At 51.7% G+C, this 21959-nt stretch overlaps 1 protein-coding gene across 3 annotated transcripts; it reads left to right on the forward strand.

The window, feature by feature from the left end:
* Nucleotides 1-840: 840 nt before the first annotated feature.
* MED12 (mediator complex subunit 12) lies at nt 841-21901 on the forward strand. Of its 3 annotated transcripts, XM_004694467.2 has the most exons (45): nt 841-1122; nt 1644-1748; nt 1956-2147; nt 2287-2446; nt 2901-3082; nt 3271-3381; nt 3509-3763; nt 4103-4249; nt 4408-4507; nt 4633-4769; nt 4983-5114; nt 5458-5584; nt 6036-6265; nt 6645-6725; nt 6855-7025; nt 7233-7377; nt 7544-7594; nt 7937-8055; nt 8246-8389; nt 8839-9002; nt 9201-9332; nt 9750-9977; nt 10144-10288; nt 10474-10594; nt 10965-11066; nt 11164-11277; nt 11528-11703; nt 11881-12060; nt 13110-13181; nt 13627-13760; nt 13931-14095; nt 14354-14465; nt 14905-14994; nt 15484-15593; nt 15820-15955; nt 16194-16355; nt 17409-17783; nt 17998-18148; nt 18302-18498; nt 18672-18749; nt 18838-19055; nt 20528-20777; nt 21135-21272; nt 21443-21524; nt 21633-21901. In XM_004694467.2, exons 1-45 carry the CDS (start codon nt 1024-1026, stop codon nt 21674-21676), a joined length of 6564 nt encoding a protein of 2187 aa, XP_004694524.1. In that variant the 5' UTR covers nt 841-1023; the 3' UTR covers nt 21677-21901. The 3 variants fall into 3 exon arrangements, with proteins under 3 accessions (XP_004694524.1, XP_012589383.1, XP_012589382.1); XM_012733929.1 differs by lacking the exons at nt 21135-21272; nt 21443-21524; nt 21633-21901 and having other exon boundaries at nt 18302-18507; nt 18838-18892; nt 18968-19055; nt 20528-20923; XM_012733928.1 differs by lacking the exons at nt 21135-21272; nt 21443-21524; nt 21633-21901 and having other exon boundaries at nt 18302-18507; nt 20528-20922.
* The last annotated feature ends 58 nt before the right edge of the window (nt 21902-21959 follow it).

A 21959-nucleotide genomic window follows, 5' to 3' on the forward strand; every position in this document is an offset into this window, starting at 1 on the left:
TCAGTGCTGTTACTTAGTAGCTGTGTATTATCAAACAAGTGAACTCTTTGAAGGTCAGTTTCATCAGCAACAAAATGGAGAGTGATACTCCCTAATTCGTGTAGCTGTTTGCGGATTAGACAAGTTTGCAAAATAGTTGACATTTAGTAGCTGGAGCAAGGATTCTTGACTTGGAATTCATGGATACTTAGGAGATACATTGTTGTGTTTCAAGGTCTCTAAAGACTCCCAGGGAAATGTTTAACATAGTCTCTAAGTACATTTTTCTGAGAAGAAGGACCCATGCATAGAAGGTTCCTCCTTCCTTTCTGGGAAGGAGGAAGAACCCGCTAAGCTCCCACCATCATTTTAAAGGGACTGTGGATTTAAAACAAAACAAAACTGAAAAGCTAAGCACCTCCGTGCTGGGTCAGAAAGAATTGAGGGATTAGAGTCGGTCTGCCTTTCAGGAACTTAATGGCTGCTTACTTATGCCTAGAGTTTCTAAACTTTACAACAGCCCTTTGAAGGAAGTTTTAGTGCACCCATTCCTCAGAAGCGGAAACTAAGTACGGCAGAGCCTAACGAACACGGCTATCAGCTAGTACACCAATTCTAGGCCAAGAACTGAGCGAGGCGCCGGGAACCCCGTTCCAGCCGCGGCTCAGCCCCCAGGCTGCCTCCCTCTTGGCAGGCTTGAGTCCCAGCACCGCACGCAGATCGTGGGGCTGGCCCTTTCACAGATCTTTGCCGACTCCATCGATCCTGGGCCGCACGGGCCAAAAAGCGCCTCCGGCGCGAAGCTCCGCCCCGTGCCGGTCGGGCGCCGCCCCGCTGCAGTCGGTATTGTCCGACGGTTCCCGGCGTCCTTCGGTTTCCCTCGGTACTTTCCGGCAATGATCGAGAGTTTCTAATGTGCCCCCTTGTCTCTCGGCCGCCGTCCTCGAAACCGCCGCCCCCCCTTTTCTGCTCCCTCTCCCGCCCCCCTCCTCCGTCACCCCAGCCTGGCCCGGCTGGCGCCTCTGGCGCTACGGGCTGGGCAAGATGGCGGCCTTCGGGATCTTGAGCTACGAACACCGGCCCCTGAAGCGGCCGCGGCTGGGGCCTCCTGATGTGTACCCTCAAGATCCCAAACAGAAGGAGGTGCGTTCAAAAATCGGGACTCCCTAGGGGCTAGGGACAAGCGATAAGCATAGGAGGAAGCATTGATGGTTTGGGGAGGGGGGGCGGGGCGGTTGGCTGAGAGCGAAAGTCCCGAAAGGGGGAAGAGTAAAGTGAGCTGGTGTAGGAGAGTAAGACCTGGGGGAGGGGGAGGGGCGGTGTGCCTGGGTGTGAGTAGGGCTAGATGTAGAGATCGCGCCTGAGGCGCCCCCCTCCAAACACGCACAGCTCAGAAAGTTGTCTAAGGCAGCTCGGTGAGACACGACTGCTTGCCAAGAAGAGTGATGTTGAGCAGTGCTGGGTGATCGGGAATCTCAGTGACTGGGGGTGGGGGGGTGAGGGTGGGGTCCAAATGACTATAAGGGCTTATCTTAAAATAACAATCTGTTCTGAGAACCCTCCTCCTATGCCCCCCCCCATTTCCTTCTTTTCTGCCCTCCTCTCCCACCATTACCACCCCCAAAGGGGGAAAAAAAACCTAAAATGTCATTTTTCTGCCTCAGGATGAACTGACGGCCTTGAATGTAAAACAAGGTTTCAATAACCAGCCAGCTGTCTCTGGGGATGAACATGGCAGTGCCAAAAACGTCAACTTCAATCCTGCCAAGGTGAGACAACCCTGCCAGGCTGAAGGAAAAGGCTGGAAGAATCTGAGAAGGAGCAAAGACCCTGGGTGGGGAAGACTTTAAGGGACAACCTAAATAGCTGAGTTTTCTTTCATAAGCTAATGCTACCACACTGGCTTTTGCCCATCAAAGACACAACCACCTCTCTGCCCATTCTTTCCACCCTGAAGTATAGTGTTCTTCCTCCAGATCAGCTCCAACTTCAGCAGCATTATTGCAGAGAAGTTACGTTGTAACACACTCCCTGACACTGGTCGCAGGAAGCCCCAAGTGAACCAGAAAGACAACTTCTGGCTGGTGACTGCAAGATCCCAGAGTGCCATTAACACCTGGTTCACTGACCTGGCTGGCACCAAGCCACTCACACAACTGGCCAAAAAGGTAAGATACCATTCCCTGTTCTTCAGGCCAAGGGAAAGGGGCAGCATGGTTCAGGTATCTTCTTAATCCCAGACTGAGCTACATGGGTGCCAGCTCAGAGTGGGTACTAGAGGTCTCTTTCCTTATGATATTCATCCAGGTCCCCATTTTCAGTAAGAAGGAAGAAGTGTTTGGGTACTTAGCCAAATACACAGTGCCTGTGATGCGGGCTGCCTGGCTCATTAAGATGACCTGTGCCTACTATGCAGCAATCTCGGAGACCAAGGTTAAGAAGAGACATGTCGTTGACCCCTTCATGGGTGAGTAACTCCTGATACCAGGGGTACCACCACTGAGCTCTTCATGAAGTGATAGAGGGACCCTTGGAATTATTCTCCTTCCTCATCTGGATTCCTTGCTCTGTTTGTCTCTTGCATTCTTTCAGTTAGCAAGCAGCCAATATCTTGTGTGTCATCTGTGTGCATGCACTGGGCTATAAAGATGACCAGCATTAATCCCTGCCCTTAGGATGCTTACAGTCTCCCATGGAAAGTACTAAGTTGTCACAAGAGGAGGCAGAAATTATTTGAGACTTTGCTAGATGCAAAGGATACTTTTGGGGGGGGAATGCCTGAAAAGATTTTTGAAAAGTAGCTTAGGACTAAAGCCTAAGAGTGAATAGGATTTAGGAGTATGGTGAGTGGCAGTAAGAAAGTGAAGATGTTCAAAGCAGAGGGACAGTATGAAATTGTCCTTTCTCCATCTTTCCTCTAGAATGGACTCAGATCATCACCAAGTACTTATGGGAACAACTACAGAAGATGGCTGAATATTATCGGCCAGGGCCTGCAGGCAGTGGGGGCTGTGGTTCTACTATAGGGCCCTTGCCCCATGATGTGGAGGTGGCAATTCGGCAGTGGGACTACAACGAGAAGCTGGCCATGTTCATGTTTCAGGTAGGAAGTAGGGCATGGCACATGGGGCATGGATTGAGCTGACCGCACGTGCTCTGCCAGCAGAACAGAATCTGCCTGCCACCTTGTCCCAGTTGTGATACTCTTTGTCCTTTCATTTACTTTATCTGCCTCATCTTTAATTGTCCCCAGGCTAAACTAATACTCTTGCCATCCCTGGTTATTCATAGGATGGGATGCTGGATAGGCATGAGTTCCTGACCTGGGTACTTGAGTGTTTTGAGAAAATCCGCCCTGGAGAGGATGAATTGCTTAAGCTGCTGCTGCCCCTGCTGCTTCGAGTAAGGCCTGGGATTGGGGGTGGGGGCAGGGAGTCAAATGTGGAGGATTTGAGGAAAAATAAGACATGGGAGCAGTGTCTCTTGGAGAAAGGAATTGGGGGGGGTTTTGATCATCATGTCTTCACAGTACTCTGGGGAATTCGTTCAGTCTGCATACCTCTCCCGCCGCCTTGCCTACTTCTGTACCCGGAGACTGGCCCTGCAGCTGGATGGTGTGAGCAGTCACTCATCACATGTTATGTCTGCTCAGTCAACAAGCACACTGCCCACCACCCCTGCTCCCCAGCCCCCATCCAGCAGTATGCCCTCCACACCATTTAGTGACCTGCTTATGTGCCCTCAGCACCGGCCCCTGGTTTTTGGCCTCAGCTGTATCCTTCAGGTAGGTACTGGGTAGGCCCAAGAAAGTATTAAGAGGTGTCCTGAGAAGACACCTCTTAATTGGGTGCCATCTTGGAGAATGGGGGTTGTTCTAAATGGAGGTGGGAGTAGACACTGAATACTCGCTTGGTGATTGCTGCTTCTCATGCGTGGGTTATTAGCTCCTTTTCCCTTACTTAGCGCCCTTCCTGGGTTACATAATAGACCTAAGCCTTTTAGGACAGTGAACAGGGAAGAGGCTCAGAGAGAAACTGAGGCCATCTCAGGGTCAGGAGTCTAAGGGTTGCGATTCTAGAGAGGTAGCTGTGATAGAGTTTGACTTGGCTATTCTGTCTGGCAGACCATCCTCCTGTGTTGTCCCAGTGCCCTGGTTTGGCACTACTCTCTGACTGATAGCCGAATTAAGACTGGTTCACCTCTTGACCACCTGCCTATTGCCCCCTCGAACCTGCCTATGCCAGAGGGCAACAGTGCCTTCACTCAGCAGGTAAGTTTGGCCAGTGGCCTAGCACTGCCAGATTAACATGCGAGGCTAAATCAGACTACTCTTAGAAGTAGTGCCTTGGAGTCTGGCACTGTTCTCTTTTAGTTTCTCCTTTTGTAAGCTTTGGTCCATAGGTAAAGCCCTCCTTTTCAATACTGTAGGTCCGTGCAAAGTTGCGAGAGATTGAGCAGCAGATCAAGGAACGAGGACAGGCAGTTGAGGTTCGCTGGTCTTTTGATAAGTGCCAGGAAGCTACTGCAGGTGGGTGTCAGAGGATTGGGAGGAGGAGCATGTGTGAGGAAAGGGTGGGGAAAGGCCATACAGATCTGAATGTGGGAATGCACTGGACTTGTGGATAAGTCCCCTCTACCACATTTCCTCATTAGGCTTCACCATTGGACGGGTTCTCCATACTTTGGAAGTGCTGGACAGCCATAGTTTTGAGCGCTCAGATTTCAGCAACTCTCTTGACTCCCTTTGTAACCGAATCTTTGGATTGGGGCCTAGCAAGGATGGGCACGAGGTAAGCAAGAAGGGGGAACGGAAGGACTAAATAACATTGCAAGAGTAACAGACTGTTGGAGGGGAAAGAATGGTGAGGCACTAAAACCACAGGATGTTTGAAAAGTCAATTTTCCTGGACCTAGGGGGTTTTAAGATGGGGCCTAGTCTTGACAAAATCTGAACTCGGTTCATTGTCCCCGTCCCTACCTTACTGTCTTTCTTTGGTCTCCAGATCTCCTCAGATGATGACGCTGTGGTATCATTACTGTGTGAATGGGCTGTCAGCTGCAAGCGTTCTGGGCGTCATCGTGCAATGGTGGTGGCCAAGCTACTGGAGAAGAGACAGGCAGAGATTGAGGCTGAGGTTAGGGGGCAGAGCTGAGAGGATGAGCCTGGAATACGGGGAAGTGGCAGCTGGGATTGGAGATAGAGATTGAGCTGATCATGGGGCCAAAGTCAAAGTTGTGAGAGCCAGAAAAATGGTAGCAAACCTCAAAGACATGAGGCAAAGCTAGAAAGAAAGAAGTAGATTGATGTGAGAAAGGGTCAAGGCTTCAGTAGAGAGAGACGGTATGGAAAATGGAGGTCGGGGGAATGGCAGTGAAAAAAACCTGGGGTGGAAACAAAACAGGTGGTAGTTCAAGGATTATACTTGGAGGAGTGAAGGAATGGGTAAAAACCAGTTGTACATTTTGTTCTCTTAACAGCGTTGTGGAGAATCAGAAGCAGCAGACGAGAAGGGGTCTGTCGCCTCTGGCTCCCTTTCTGCTCCCAGTGCTCCCATTTTCCAGGATGTCCTTCTACAGTTTCTGGATACACAGGCTCCCATGCTGAGTATGGACCCCCTGGCACCCCAGAGTTACTTCTGCCTAGACTGTTACCTTTCTCTGTCATCAGAAAACATACTTAAAGGGCCTTCTGGTCTACTTTGTCTTGTACTTTATGCAGAATGACGTTTAGACATAATTCTGCTCTTTGAGAAATAAAAGGAAGAATGAAAACAAGAACATGAGATTGAAGCACTTTCACTGTGTAGTAGCAGCAAAGAGGCTGTGTTTCTCTCTAAGGTGGTGTTGGGGGGGGGCAGGAGGTGGGGTAACCCACGACATTTTGTCCCTTGACAGTTTCTGGAATTTTTCTCTCTCTCTCTCTTTTTTTTTTTTGGTCTTTCCTATCCTCTCTACCTCAGGTCCTCTGCAGGCAGCAAGCCTTAGCTGTGTGCTTTTCTTCCTGTTTACCTCTTGGTGCTCTCCTAACCCTTCTTTTCTCATTTTCCCCCTTCCAGCGGACCCCCGGAGTGAGAGTGAGCGGGTGGAATTCTTTAACTTGGTACTGCTGTTCTGTGAACTGATTCGACATGATGTTTTCTCCCACAACATGTATACTTGCACGCTCATCTCCCGAGGGGACCTTGCCTTTGGCGCCCCTGGGCCTCGGCCTCCCTCCCCCTTTGATGACCCTGCTGATGACCCAGAGCGCAAGGAGGCTGAGGGCAGCAGCAGTAGCAAGCTGGAGGTGAGTGGGCTTTTCCTTTCCCTAGATAGTTTGTTCTGACAATCCCATCCTCCTGGTTCCCAGAGGCCTTTGAGTATCCTTGACCTAGTGATAAGGGAGAGTCTTTGTGTACTGCTTTGGCATTTACAGAGGGCACTGGCAATCAATTCGTATTTTGTACTCAATCCTCACAGCAGCTCTATGAGGTCCTCTTAATCCTCACTTTAAAGAGGAAGGGAACTGGGGCCTGAGGTGGCTAAATGACCAGTCAAGGCTTGAGTCCAGAGCCAGTACTTTGCCTGTTATGGTCTCCTCTTTACAACTCTCCTGTCAGCTTTCCTTCATGGGGGCAGTGGCTCCGTGGGGCTAAAGCAGCTCTGTTTATGTTCTGTTCCCTCAGGATCCAGGGCTTTCAGAATCTATGGACATTGATCCTAGCTCCAGTGTACTCTTTGAGGACATGGAGAAGCACGATTTTTCAGTAAGTTGGGCCATGGTATGGAAGAATTCAGCTCGTGATGTCTTCCCGCGGCACCTTGTTAGGGGATTGCTTTATGCCCTTCACCCCCTTTCTTCATCTAAACGTTCTGCCCTCTCACCTTTCTCTCAGTTGTTCTCCCCTACCATGCCCTGTGAGGGGAAGGGCAGCCCATCCCCTGAGAAACCAGATGTTGAAAAGGAAGTGAAGCCCCCACCCAAGGAGAAGATAGAAGGGACCCTTGGGGTTCTTTATGACCAGCCACGGCACGTGCAGTATGCCACACACTTTCCCATCCCCCAGGTACCTTCCCCAAACACCTTGAGGTCATCTGTTTTGAACCCAGATTTCTGTGCAGGGACTATGCTGAGGGGTTGGAGCTGGTCTTGAGGGTGTTGGTTTGGTGTGCTGGGAAGGCTTGAGCATTGGGGTGCTGAGGGGCATGGAGCATGCTTGCAAGAGGAGGGCAGGAGATTCATGCTGGCATCTGACAGTGCTGCTGGGATGCAGGAGGAGTCATGCAGCCATGAGTGCAACCAGCGCTTGGTCGTACTGTTTGGGGTGGGAAAGCAGCGCGATGATGCCCGCCATGCCATCAAGAAAATTACCAAGGATATCCTGAAGGTTCTGAACCGCAAGGGAACAGCAGAAACTGGTGGGTTTGAGGCTCCTCAAACAGATCTCCCCCAAAGAGCGCCCTAGTCAGTCTTCCCTTCCCCAGCATAGGGAACTCCCAGTCATGTCCCAATGTCCTGTCTCTTGGAGTCTCCTGAGAGCTCTAGTCCTTTTGAAACTTCCCCCCTCATTCCCCCCCTCTGCAGACCAGCTTGCTCCTATTGTGCCTCTGAATCCTGGAGACCTGACATTCTTAGGTACCTCACAGTAAGCCCCATACTGCCCGCCCTCCCTCTCCCTTCCCTCCCCTCCACCTAGCACCTCCCTGTATGTATTCCTGTAAGGTCCACATAGTCTGTGGTCCTCAGAACCTTTGCTTCACTGTCCCCTTCCCTCATCCCTCCCCCATCCCTCCTTCCTTGACCCTGCCTTTGCCCTCCCCTTTTCCTTCCTTCCTTCCCTCCCTCCCTTCCTTCACCTTTCCCTCCCTCTACCTCCCTCCCTCCCTCCCATAGCCTTCTCTCCATAACCCCCTCCCCACCCCTCATCAACTAGTTCTCTTTCCTGTCCTGACTGGTTCCTTTCGACTGTCCCCTCAGGTGGGGAGGATGGACAGAAGCGGAGGCGCAACCGGCCTGAAGCCTTCCCCACTGCTGAAGATATCTTTGCTAAGTTCCAGCACCTTTCACATTATGACCAGCACCAGGTCACAGCTCAGGTGTGGACCTAAGTCCAGCCCCTGTCCCACATTCTGGCCCCATGTCCTGTTTGCCTTTCCTCCTTATCTTTCCCCCTTAGGCAGGCCAGGTCTCCTGGTCTCATCCCCTGCTACCATCATCCTTTCCTGCTTCCCTGCTTCTTCCCACATCTCACCACTCCCTGTCTCTCACTCCCACTGCCCTTATCAGGTCTCCCGGAATGTTCTGGAGCAGATCACGAGCTTTGCCCTTGGCATGTCATACCACTTGCCTCTGGTGCAGCATGTGCAGTTCATCTTCGACCTCATGGAATATTCACTCAGCATCAGTGGCCTCATCGACTTTGCCATTCAGGTGGGGAATTAGGGGAGATAAGGGTGGAAGAAGGAGTCTGTGCTATATAGGGCCATATGGGCAGTAGAGTAGAGGCTTAAGCCAGTGTCCCAGGTTATTTGGAGGGGCAGAAAGACTAGCACAGTGGAGTGGAACATGAGCTAAGACGGCAGGAATAGAGACTCAAGAGCTCCCCGGGGAGGCCCCAGGGACGGATTAGAACATTGGGAACAAGCTGTCCTCCCACTGTGGAGCTCATAGAATTGTATCCTGGAGACTGGTTAGATCGTCGATGGGGCATGTGTTGTTAATAGAATAAAGGACAGTGGCATATGGCAACAGGGCCCTTCTGGACTGAGGCGGTTCCTGCAGAAAGGGGCTCAGGCCTGGCCTCTCCAGTTTCCTCACAGGCAGTGGATTATGTGTAACATGAGGGGCCTCTTCTCACTTCTCACCCCCCACTCTACTAGCTACTGAATGAACTGAGCGTAGTTGAGGCTGAGTTGCTTCTCAAATCCTCCGATCTGGTGGGCAGCTACACTACCAGCCTGTGCCTGTGCATCGTAGCCGTTTTGCGGCACTATCATGCCTGCCTCATCCTCAACCAGGACCAGATGGCACAGGTCTTTGAGGGGTAAGCCACACAGGGCTCTGGAGACTGCCTGGTGGAGGTGACCTGCGAGGAAATCGCGGGGTTTTCACTGTGGGAAAGTGCATGCCATTTAAGTAGGGGAGGGGAAAGGGATTGCCAAGAGACTTGTGTTCTGGGACCTTGTGCCCCGGCCACTGCCTACCATCTACTGATCCTGCTGACCTTGTCCCCTTGTGACAGGCTGTGTGGTGTAGTGAAGCATGGGATGAACCGGTCCGATGGCTCCTCAGCAGAACGCTGTATCCTTGCTTATCTCTATGATCTGTACACCTCCTGTAGCCATTTAAAGAGCAAATTTGGGGAGCTTTTCAGGTAAGAGAGGAGGGAAGTAAGGGATAGAGAGTGGGACCTGGTCCCATCTCCTTCCCATGACCACCTAACTCGGGAGTACAGCACATCCCAGGGCCCTGCTGTCTCTGCAGGGTCCATCAGGGATGGTGCCCTCTATGTACCCTTGGTTCCTGAGAGTGGGCCTTCTTCCCTGTTGACCTTGCCTCCAGCCCACCTTCACAGGGCCCACACTCTGCCTCCTTGCCTCCACAGGCTTCTGTGCCTTAGTCGTGCTGGGTTCCTTTCTTGCCCAGTCTACTTTGTCCCATCTCCCTTCTTCCTGTCCCAACATCCCCTGGTCCTTCACTTCCTCCTTTTTTCTGTCCTCCCCTTCCCTGACCATTCCTGTATGACCAGACCTCCCTCAACTCAACTGTTTCTTTTCCCCCACCCCTGCAGCGACTTCTGCTCCAAGGTGAAGAACACCATCTACTGCAACGTGGAGCCATCAGAATCCAATATGCGCTGGGCACCTGAGTTCATGATCGACACTTTGGAGAACCCCGCAGCTCACACCTTCACTTACACGGGCCTAGGCAAGAGTCTTAGTGAGAACCCTGCTAACCGCTACAGCTTTGTCTGCAATGCCCTCATGCACGTCTGTGTGGGACACCATGATCCTGACAGGTACGGGTTGTGCTGAGTGAGGCATGGGCACCATACTCTTACCTGATAGTGGGAGGGATGAGATGCCTGGGAGCTACTGCAGCCTCGCTTATTGCCCAGAAAAACTAATGAGGTTGAGGTTTTATGGAACAGAGTTTTTCCTGAGGGCATTTGTACTTTTTCCCAGGGTGAATGACATCGCAATCCTGTGTGCAGAGCTGACTGGCTATTGCAAGTCACTGAGTGCAGAGTGGCTAGGAGTCCTGAAGGCCTTGTGCTGCTCCTCCAACAATGGCACCTGCGGTTTCAATGACCTCCTCTGCAACGTAGATGTGAGACTTGGCGGGGTCTTGATGGGGAATGGTGAAAGGCACTGGGGGTGGCCATGACAGCTATCTGAGCAGGGATCTGGTGACAGCAATTCAGATAATGGAGGAACAGAGTACTGGAGACACACCGCTTTGAGTAGGCACCCTCCCCACGCCACATCACGACCTCCATCTGCTTTTTCCTTCAGGTCAGTGACCTGTCTTTTCATGACTCCCTGGCTACTTTTGTTGCCATCCTCATCGCTCGGCAGTGTTTGCTCCTGGAAGACCTGATTCGCTGCGCTGCCATCCCTTCACTCCTTAATGCTGGTGATCTGCCAATCCGTGACCCCTAGAGTTTCTGGACTCCACATTGCAGTACACACTTGATGGCTGCACTCTCATTGTTCACTGGGGCTCCCTGGGTCACTGGGCCATCCTGTGGTGTACCTCAAGCTGGGAGGGTCTTCCAGCCTGCATTGGCAGCCCTAGCCTTTCTGTGTTGTGACCCTTTGGGCCATTCAGCTTAGACTGCAGAGCAGTTGGCTGTGCCACCTCCCCGCCAGCATTTTCTTGGTTGATTGGCTTGTTTGTTTCTCCTTTGGCCTATTTTGTCTCCCCTTGGCGCCCCCTATCATCTGCAAACCCATATACAGTTTGCCTTCACATGCTTCAATGTGGCCTGTCTGACTTTTTATAGCTTGCAGCGAACAGGACTCTGAACCAGGGGCTAGACTTACCTGCCGCATCCTCCTTCACCTTTTCAAGACGCCTCAACTCAATCCCTGCCAGTCAGATGGAAGTAGGTGACCCCATCGAACCAATCAGCAATAGAAAGCATGGCTACCCCACTCCACAGATTCTACTCTTGCTTCCTCTGACTTCAGCTTCCTCCCCAGACAAGCCCGCTGTAGGAATCCGCTCCTCCTGTGACCGCCACCTGCTGGCCGCCTCCCAGAACCGCATCGTGGATGGAGCTGTGTTTGCTGTTCTCAAGGCTGTGTTTGTACTTGGTATGAGGGTAGGAAGGGGGAGCGGTGCCAGAAGTATGTATGGGATGCAATGCCAGCTAAACTACAGACAACAGTCTCTCCCAAAGGTGGTCTCTCTGACCTTTGGGGAGGAGGAGCAGGAGGGAGGTGTGTTTCTGTTGCATAAGGCAGGAGTTGGAGAGTTGCTCCCTCTGTGGGCCCAGGGTGGATTGGAACCACTCAGTGTTCCGATCTCACTCTGTCCTCTCTATCTCCCACCTGTGACCCACAGGGGATGCGGAGCTGAAGGGATCGGGCTTCACTGTGACAGGAGGAGCAGAAGAACTTCCAGAGGAGGAGGGAGGAGGTGGCAGTGGCGGTCGGAGGCAGGGTGGCCGCAATATCTCTGTGGAGACAGCCAGTCTGGATGTCTATGCCAAGTACGTGCTGCGCAGCATCTGCCAACAGGTCAGTCTCACCTTCCCCCATACCCCGTAACTGCCTCTGTGTGATACAGTCCTGTTTTCAGCCATGAACAAGCCCCCTCCTTACCATACATCATGTCCCTCGCCACCCCCCAGCCCAGCCCCCTATGTCTAGCCCCCTCACTGGTTGCCCCAGACCCCTGACAATCAGCTTCCTCAGGAATGGGTAGGAGAACGTTGCCTTAAATCACTGTGTGAGGACAGCAATGACCTACAAGACCCGGTGTTGAGTAGTGCCCAGGCCCAGCGCCTCATGCAGCTCATCTGCTATCCACATCGACTGCTGGACAATGAAGATGGGGAAAACCCCCAGCGGCAACGTATTAAGCGTATTCTCCAGGTAGGCCAAGACGATGGAGGTCTTAGAGGAAGCAGTGGGGCCCAGACTTGGACGGAAACAATGGGAACCTTGAGAGAAAAAAAGAACAGGAGTTAAGTAGAGAGGAAGGCGAACGAGGATGTAGGCGAAAGTTGGTGAGAGAAACAGCTTCAACGTGGTTTAGGTGTCAAATCAATAATGGTCTAGATGAGATGGACTCCTGGGTGAAAGCATAGCTCTCTGGAGTGGGACTGCATAGCGTATCAGTGGGAAGCAGAATGTTTGGCAGGCCTAGTTTGGGGCATTGTAAGTTTGGCATTTTGGTTGCTGCTCAGTGCTGAGTGGTAACAGTTACTACTTATTGTCTGCTTTGTGTCGGGTACTCTACTCGGCCCTCTCCCTCTGTATGCTTTCTCATCTCATCTTTACAATCCTGTGAAGTGGGTATGAGTATCTTTCTTTGACCAATTGAAGAAAACAAGACTTGAAGAGGTTAAGTAACTTGCCCCAGGTCACATAGCTAGGAAGTTTAGTTAGTATGTGAACCTTGGTACATGTGTGCTCTCTCTGCTTTGCCACACTGCTTCAGATATTCAGGTGACTAGAGGGTGGAAAAATAAAGCCTTTGAGACAAGCTAAAGGAATGAGCTCTCTTCATCCTGCAAGAGATAAAGCTGAAGCAAGATTAGCCAACAGTAGCCTTCGGGTCTCGAAAGGACTTTGAGCAGTGATCTAAAACAGGAGAAGCAGGCTTCAACTTTAACATCAAGGATTTAGGTTAAGCATTAGCAGATATTTTCTGACACTAAGGAATGTGAAACTCTGGAACAGGAAACTAGGGGAAAGATGCGAACTCCTTCTTGAACGGCTTTTAAGATAGGAGAGGTTTTTCAACCATTTTGGATGATTCAGGTGGAGCCTTTGTAAAGACGGGGTGTGGAGGTCCATTTCAGACCTCTAGGCATGTGTGACTCAAGGTTGTGACAGAATAGAAACTGGCCTCAGGGTGATGAGTGGCTGGGGGTGACGCGATGATGATGATAAGCTTGGGGGTGGGGTCTCTGTCACAGAATTTGGACCAGTGGACCATGCGCCAGTCTTCCTTGGAACTGCAGCTCATGATCAAGCAGACCCCTAACAATGTGAGTGGTGCCCGGTCCTCCCTTTCCCATGCCCACTTCGGGCTCCATGAGTCAGGGAGGTGGGCTACCAGAGAAGAACCTAGGTCCTGCTCTTGGGCTCTTGAGCTGAGAGAGAGAGTAGAGAGGACAGGAAGATGGCAAACATGTGGAGCAGTTGATCAGGGAAATGGGCTTGGGGAGTGTTGGGGCTCTGAGCTGTGGGGAAGGTTGGCGGTGGTTGGAAGCTGTTTCTGTGGCCATAGCCATTAGGAAATATGCAAAGGGGAAGGTAATGGGGAGTTGGAGAGAGCTGGAGGTGCTAGAGGGCACCTGGCAGAGTTGGTCCCTACCTCCCATCAACTTCCATAGATGCCGCCTTCCACTCTCATCTCCTTTCTGTTCTACCATTTGTTTTCCTTTGCCCCAGCTATCTACTTAGCACCCCTGTGCCTTTCATCCTCCCCAGGAGATGAACTCCCTTTTAGAGAATATTGCCAAGGCTACAATCGAGGTTTTCCAACAGTCAGCGGAGACAGGGTCATCTTCTGGAAACACCGCAAGCAACATGCCCAGCAGCAGCAAGACCAAGCCTGTGCTCAGGTTGGGTAGAAACATGTTAGGACCCATACCCTTATGAGTTTCTCTTCTGGTAGCTTACGTGATTCCAGCCACATGGAGGTGCCAGGCGTGTCCATCAGGGAAAGGAGAGGATGAATTGTCCCACCTTGTCTGGCCCCTCTGTAACCCTCTACATTCCATCTGTCCTCCAGCTCTCTAGAGCGCTCTGGCGTATGGCTGGTGGCCCCTCTCATTGCTAAACTGCCTACCTCAGTCCAGGGACATGTGTTAAAGGCTGCTGGGGAGGAGTTGGAGAAGGGCCAGCACCTGGCTTCCTCTTCCTCACGCAAAGAACGTGATCGACAAAAGCAGAAGAGGTAAAGAAGGTTTAAAACCTGGATGGGTTGGGCGCAGGAAGATCACCAGGAGTGAAGGGTGGAAAGGCCCTCGATGGAGAAAATTTTGGGCCAAAGGCTGAGTGTGAAAGTCATAGAAAAGTAGAAAAATCAAAGAGTGGGCATGGCTGAACAAGAAGCCAGCTCTCAGGGGGGTAGAGTCTGGGGCTGTGAGGAGTTGGGTTGGAAACTGCCAGAGCTGCAAGCCATGGTTCTGTATTTTTCTCCTCTCATTTCCAGCATGTCCCTGTTGAGCCAGCAGCCCTTCTTATCCCTGGTGCTGACGTGTCTGAAAGGGCAGGATGAGCAGCGTGAGGGACTCCTTACCTCCCTCTTCAGCCAGGTGCACCAGGTACAGGTCTCTAAACCTCAGAGCTGGGCAGAAAGGTGAAGGGTACACCTGAGAGGCCAGTGTGGGGCCTTCCTGGTGGCTCAGAGGTTAAAGTCTCAGCACTGTGAAGCTATCGGCAGCCACTGCAGTGTGAGTTCTATCCCTGGCCAGAGACCTGACCCACATGGTGCAGCAGGCCTCTCCTATTTCACCCACTGCTCCCCTCAGCAGTGTATGCCACTGGATCTGCCTGTTCTCTTCCCCACTCTGTCTCTGGCGACTCCTCTTACCCCCTGCAACTCTGGCCTGTACCCTACTTCTTGAGTGTATAAACAAATCTTAAAAAAAGAGATAGAGAGAGAGACTAATGCATATCTGGAACCTTCCTGATGAATGCCTCGGGTACTTCAGGATGGAAACAAGATCCCTGAACTATGTGTTACACTTGTTTCTGTCTTAGATTGTCACCAATTGGCGGGATGACCAGTACTTAGATGACTGCAAACCAAAGCAGCTAATGCACGAGGCACTCAAACTAAGGCTCAACCTGGTGAGAGGGGGATCTGGGATGGCAGGGGTGGGGGGGGAGTATAAAACTGCAGAGCAAAGAAACCCCGCCTGGGAAGTGAGGCTGGAGGGAGGGAACCAGTTCTCCTGGGTCATCACATATTGATTCAGCTCTCTCGAAGTATGTGGGACCTGCAAGTGGTTAAAGGTTAAGGGGACTGAATCCCTGCAGAGACTTGGCCTCAGTGTTGTAGATCCTAACTGGGCTCTAGAAGCCTTAAAAATCTGTTGTGGAATGTTGAATGAGATTCCGGACATCCTTTAGTCCGACTCCTGTCATTTTACAAGTAAGGAAACCAAGGCCCAGCAATGTCAAGAATTAAGTCATTGGCCTGAGAGCATGAGACAGCTCATAGGTAAAACTGGAACGTGACCTCAGATCTCGTGCCAACCCAGGTTCTAATGTAAGCTTTCCCTAAATGCTAGACTTAATCCCTGAGCCATCTGACTGACTGACTTGTGGCCCTGGCAGGTGGGGGGCATGTTTGACACGGTGCAGCGCAGCACCCAGCAGACTACGGAGTGGGCTGTGCTGCTTCTGGAGATCATCATCAGCGGCACGGTCGACATGCAGTCCAACAAGTAAAGCATCCCCACCTTCTCTCTTCAGTTTTGCATCTAAGAGGGTTCCTTTCCCCTACACCAGGGGCATGAGCTGCTGCGACTGGTATGGCTAATGTGGCTAATACCAGGGACTCCCAGGTCCTGGGTTCCCTGCCCACTTCCAGTGTCCTGGGGGTGAATCTTAAGCTTATGTCTCATCGCAAGGCTTTTGTCTTCACCTCTCTTTGGCTTTCTCCTGTCGCAGCGAGCTCTTCACTACTGTTTTGGACATGCTGAGCGTGCTCATCAATGGGACCCTTGCTGCAGACATGTCTAGCATTTCTCAGGGCAGTATGGAGGAAAACAAACGTGCATACATGAACCTGGTGAAGAAGCTGCGGGTGAGCAGAGAGGCCAGGGTGAATCTTAGCTCTCTCCCCCCTGACTTTGCTATTTGGCCCCTGGGACTGTGTTCCAGCCAGAGCCCACCGGCAACTGTTGCTTTTCAACCTTTTTTTTTTTTTCTTTGTTATTTGGACAATGAGGATTAACTCACTGTCTTCTTCATGGCAGGTTCTGTGCTGTCCCCTGAGCCTTTCTGTGTCCTTGAACTCTTATCCCATCTTCCTGTGTCTGCAGAAAGAGTTGGGGGAACACCAGTCAGACAGTCTGGAAAAGGTTCGCCAGCTGCTGCCACTGCCCAAGCAAACCCGAGACGTCATCACGTGTGAGCCACAGGGCTCCCTTATAGACACCAAAGGCAACAAGATTGCTGGCTTCGATTCCATCTTCAAGAAGGAGGCACGTTCCATTGTCTTCTCGACCCCCAAACCCCTACTTTTCCTTTTGGGCCAAGAGCCTTCCCAGTGTCAACTTTGTAAGACAACAGGCTTATCAGGCTAGTGAGTCCATCTGGTTCTGGCAGCAAGAGCCAAGCCATCTCCTGGGTATTGCAGTAATCACTTGACTTCCATTTCTTCTCCCCATTTTGGGAGCCTCACCTTTCTTCCTGAGTCTCTCCCCTCACCCCTGCCTTCCTCTCACCACCCCCAGCCACCTTTTGACATAGCACTCACTTCTCAGCAGCCCCCCCTTTCCTGTGCCCCACCTGCCTACTATCCTACTCCACCCCTGCCTGTACCCCACCCATTTGTCTGGTTGACAGCTCGTATCTATCTCTTTTATCCCTGAATTTCTCTCCCACATCAGTTCATAGCCGCACAACTTTCTCTTTCTCCCCTCTTTGTCAGTTGAGCAATGGTAATCATTGTAATCATTGCAATCATTGTGTATAGCAGAGAGGGAGAGGAAAAGTTACAGAGTTTAAAATCCAGAGTCCAACCCATATATACATTGTATTCATTTCCTTTCCTGGCCTATCTGTGTGTTCCCCTCCCTTCCTCCTTGAGCTTTCTTAGAAACATCTTTATTACAAGCTCTCTGAGACACTCTTGTACCACATTGACGATGTATATTGTCCCTCTGAGTGTCTGCCAGATTCCCCCTTAGCCTATCTCTGTCTCTCCACTTCCCTCTCCACATCTCTCTCTGTGCCTGTCACTAGTCCCTCACTGCCTTTTCTCTCTCCCTCTGCCTGTCTGTCTTGCCCTCAGTGCTGTGACGGTGTGCTCTTCTCTGCTCCCCGCCCCATACACCCTCTCCCCTCCTGTTTCTCCTCCCTATGTATGTGTGTCCACATCATTCTGTCTTCCTCTCACCCTCTCCTCTGAATCTACCCCTGACTTTTTTTCTCTTTTATTACCAACAGATATTTTGTTTCTCCTCCAAGCCCTCAAGGTCTGTCTTCTATTTTCCAAGTTTCAACAGCTCACTGTTTCTCATTTTCTGGAGCAGGGTCTGCAGGTTTCCACCAAACAAAAGATCTCCCCCTGGGATCTTTTTGAGGGACTGAAGCCATCAGCAGCACTCTCTTGGGGCTGGTTCGGAACAGTCCGGGTCGACAGGCGAGTAGCCCGAGGAGAGGAGCAGCAGCGCTTGCTGCTCTACCACACGCACCTGAGGCCCCGGCCCCGGGCCTATTACCTAGAGCCACTGCCATTACCACCAGAAGATGAGGAACCTCCTGCTCCCACGCTGCTAGAACCTGAGAAAAAGGCTCCAGAGCCCCCCAAAACTGACAAACCTGGGGCTGCTCCACCCAGTACTGAGGAACGCAAGAAGAAGTCCACCAAGGGCAAGAAACGCAGCCAGCCAACCACCAAGACAGAGGCTAGTGCCGCCCCAGTACACTTCTTCCACTGCTTCTCCACCCACTTTCCGCTCTCTGCTCTGTGTGGGGAGTAGGGGCATGTGGGGAAGGGATTCCATTAGAATCATAGAAATTAGCTGTGTCCATTGGGTTCCTCGTCACCCCTCTGACTCCACTTCATTCCATCCTGCTCAGCTCTAGCCCACTCACCTTCCTCCTCTGCCACTCACACAGGACTATGGAATGGGCCCAGGGCGGAGCGGCCCCTATGGTGTGACGGTGCCTCCAGACCTCCTGCACCACGCTAACCCTGGCTCCATATCCCACCTTAGCTACCGACAGAGCTCCATAGGCCTCTACACTCAGAACCAGCCGCTACCTGCAGGTGAGTACTAACCACTGGAAATGAGGGAGTTACCTGAACGTCTCTCCTGCCAAAGACGGTGGTTCTCCTCCAAGCAGCTAAGCATGATCAGGATACTGAGCAGGGTTTGGAGGGGCAAGCAGCCTAGAGAGGTCAGCCTGTTCCCCTCTCCAGGTGGCCCACGTGTGGACCCATACCGCCCTGTGCGGTTACCAATGCAGAAGTTGCCAACCCGACCACCTTACCCTGGAGTGCTGCCCACAACCATGACTGGTGTCATGGGACTGGAACCCTCCTCTTACAAGACCTCCGTGTACCGACAGCAGCAGCCTGCGGTGCCCCAAGGACAACGTCTTCGCCAACAGCTCCAGGCAAAGATAGTGAGAGGGGCCGTAGGGAGGGCCGTCAGGGAGAGGGGGTTTTGAGGGTCACAGGACTGAGGAGACTTGTGAGATCTTCGCCAGGAGATGCAGAGTGGGAGATACGAAAGCAAGATGGCAGAAAGCATTTCCCGAGTTTGAGTTTGTCTCTTTTTTCCTTTTAGCAGAGTCAGGGGATGTTGGGACAATCATCGGTCCATCAGATGACTCCCAGCTCTTCCTATGGTTTGCAGACATCCCAGGTAAGGGCATGAGATGATGCAAACTGGGAGTTGCAGGCAAGCAACTCTGCTCACTCTTGGCCCTGACTCCCTCTCTCCTTCCCCCCAGGGCTATACTTCTTATGTTTCTCATGTGGGATTGCAGCAACACGCAGGCCCCGCAGGTACCATGGTGCCCCCCAACTACTCCAGCCAGCCTTATCAGAGCACCCACCCTTCTACCAATCCTACTCTTGTAGATCCTACTCGCCACCTGCAACAGCGGCCCAGTGGCTATGTGCACCAGCAGGCCCCAACCTATGGACATGGGCTCACCTCCGCTCAAAGGTACCCAAGGGAGTAGGGGGCCGGGAGGACACACTGACGTACAAGAGAGCATTTGACTTGGGAAGACCTGTGCCTAGAGGTGATGCAACTAGACAGACCATTTGAAGATGTCAGGGACTCTGATGTTGTCACAAAGCCTGTAGCCGCAAAATGTCCAGCTGGAGGGGATCTTGGCGACCGGTCGTTTCACACTTCTCCAAAATTTCTGCAAGCCCCAGAGAGGGGAAATCATTGATAGAACACTGATAAGGATAGAGCGGTGGTTTATAGCTACATTGCACATTTAGGAGCCATCGAGTCAGTGTTGGAGCAGTGTTACCACCAGAACAGTTTAGCATCAAGTCCTCCCACCATGCTGACGGGTCAAGTCACAGTTAAGACACCATACTCATGCCTCGGGGCTCTGTGGCTTAGCATGCAGAACATGCAGAGTGGGCCAAAGGAACGATTTTTTACTTAGAAGGGTTGACTAACTGCTCACCCTGTGGCCTTCATTCTGTTAGACCAGGTGGTGTGAGGAAAGATCTAGAAAGAATACAAAATCCCTGACCACAGTTTTTACTGTATTTGGAGAAATAAGCCAGAAAAACACATCGAGAACATAATGAGAAAAGATGTAATCAGGTGTGCAGCTGTGTGCTGTGGTGTAAAGTGGGAATTCAGAAAAAGTGTAGGGTAGTAACATTGTGGGCCTGAGTCATCAGAGAAAGTTTCATGACAAGTTGGCCTTTGAAGGATAGGCATGATTTAGATTTGTGGAGAGGAGGAAAAGGAAGGGCATTCCAGGTTGAGGATAAAGCATGAGCAAAGACATGAGGGACTGAAATGAGTAGGATGGCTGAGAGGACAGGAGCAGAGCTTGGCTGGAGTCTAACATACCTGCCAGAGAAGTAGAGAGTGGGCAGGCTGATAGAGGGCCTTGACTGCGTCCCCAGTGTAAGAACTGAGACAATCCCAGAAAGGGCTCTTTTACTCAGGAAAATGATGTGATGCACTGAGTGCTTTGGGGCATTAATATCGATTGCATGCATAGGGAAGGTGAGAGGAGGCTTAGGGTGGGCCGAGCCAGCAGCCTGTTGCAGTGATGGCAGATTAGTGTAAAGAAAGTATAAGGAATAGCAGACCTCAGTCATCTTTAAGACCCTGAAATGTGACTGGGGGAACAACAGTAACAAAAACAACATCACTGTGTGTTTATGGAATGCCAGTGTGTCCTAAGACTGGTTCCCCCTTTCATAAAAGAAAACTAAACCAGAACTGAAAAAATTCCTAACCATTAGGGGTATGAGGCTTCAAAATGGAGTGTTGTCTTTGTTCCTTACTCCCCAACCTAGAAGATTGTCAGAACCCAAAAGATTCATGACAGGAAGAGATAATTCACTGAAATTTTTTTCTGGTTGGGGATCCAGCGCTTATACTTGCCCTCCCACCCTGTGCCAGGCCTTGACCCCTAGGGCCTCTTATCTTTATAGGTTTTCCCACCAGGCGCTGCAGCAAACACCCATGATAGGTACCATGGCTCCGCTGGGTGCCCAGGGTGTGCAGGCTGGTGTCCGATCAGCTTCCATCCTGCCTGAGCAGCAGCAGCAGCAACAGCAGCAGCAGCAGCAGCAGCAACAGCAGCAGCAGCAGCAACAGCAGCAGCAGCAACAGCAGCAGCAACAACAACAGCAACAGCAGCAGTACCACATCCGGCAGCAGCAGCAGCAGCAGATCCTACGGGTAAGACCCTGGGGCTTCATCTGGCCCCTGGGAGCCCAAGAAGTGCCTGCTCGGCCAGGCGGTTAGAATGGCTGAACGAGGCAGTGTCATAAAGCACCAAGTAGAGTGACTGGCACAGAGTCGAAGCCAAGAGTGAATTTTCTCCCTACGCCCTTCTGTTTTCTGAGGTTCCTGATGGGAGAGAGTTGGGACTTGTTTTTTGATTCTTCTCCATCTGGTTTCTTTCTCTGCAGCTCTTTCAAGGAGGGCAGGCAGAAGAAAGAAGTTCCCTCCCTATTGCTTCTTCCCCTACCCTCACCCTTCCCATCTCTGAAACTCAGCTCCCTCTCCCCTTCAGAAGTATCTCTGTTTTCATAGCAGCAGCAGCAACAGCAGCAGCAGCAGCAGCAGCAACAGCAGCAACAGCAGCAGCAACAACAGCAGCAGCAGCAGGCACACCAGCAGCAGCAGCAGCAGGCCGCTCCTCCTCAACCCCAGCCCCAGTCCCAGCCCCAGGTAGCTGCCGACTAGGAGGTGCTGGGCTCAGGTTGGGCACAGGTTGGGGACAGTCCGTGGGAGTAGAGGTGGGAGCCCAGCTGTGACTCTCTAAAAAGGGATTGAAAGATGAGACTGGAGAAGGTAGTGAAGGTTTGAATTCAGTCTTCTGCTTCATGTTTTTCACTCAGTTCCAGCGCCAGGGACTTCAGCAGACGCAGCAACAGCAGCAGACAGCCGCTTTGGTTCGGCAACTCCAACAGCAGCTCTCCAGTAAGCCTGCCTTTACCCCTTCCTCAGGGAGAGCCCCATACAACATTGGGGGTGGGTCCTGTGCCCTTGCTTGTTCTGCCACCCCTGATAACCTCTGCTTTTCCACAGATACCCAGCCACAGCCCAGTACCAACATATTTGGACGCTACTGAGCCATGTGGAAGAACCGCTTGTGCCCTGGATGTGGCCCCGCCCTCCCCTCTTAATTCCCAACCCCCTCCCAGGCTGGCACCGTAGTGGTTGGGCCTCTTCCCTCAGGCTCCATTTTTAATGAGTTTTTAGTATTTTTGTTAATGTGAGGCATTGAGCTGTTGGGTTTTGTATATTATTTATATAGAGACCCCAGAGCTGTTGCACCCAATACACAGAGCTTCTTTGCAAAGGGAGTGTGTGAATTCTGCATGTCCAGGAAAGATGGGTACTTGGGAGAACCCC

This window comes from Condylura cristata, unplaced genomic scaffold (assembly GCF_000260355.1).
Source record: "Condylura cristata isolate star-nosed mole 26May11 unplaced genomic scaffold, ConCri1.0 scaffold00043, whole genome shotgun sequence".
NCBI lineage: Eukaryota > Metazoa > Chordata > Mammalia > Eulipotyphla > Talpidae > Condylura > Condylura cristata.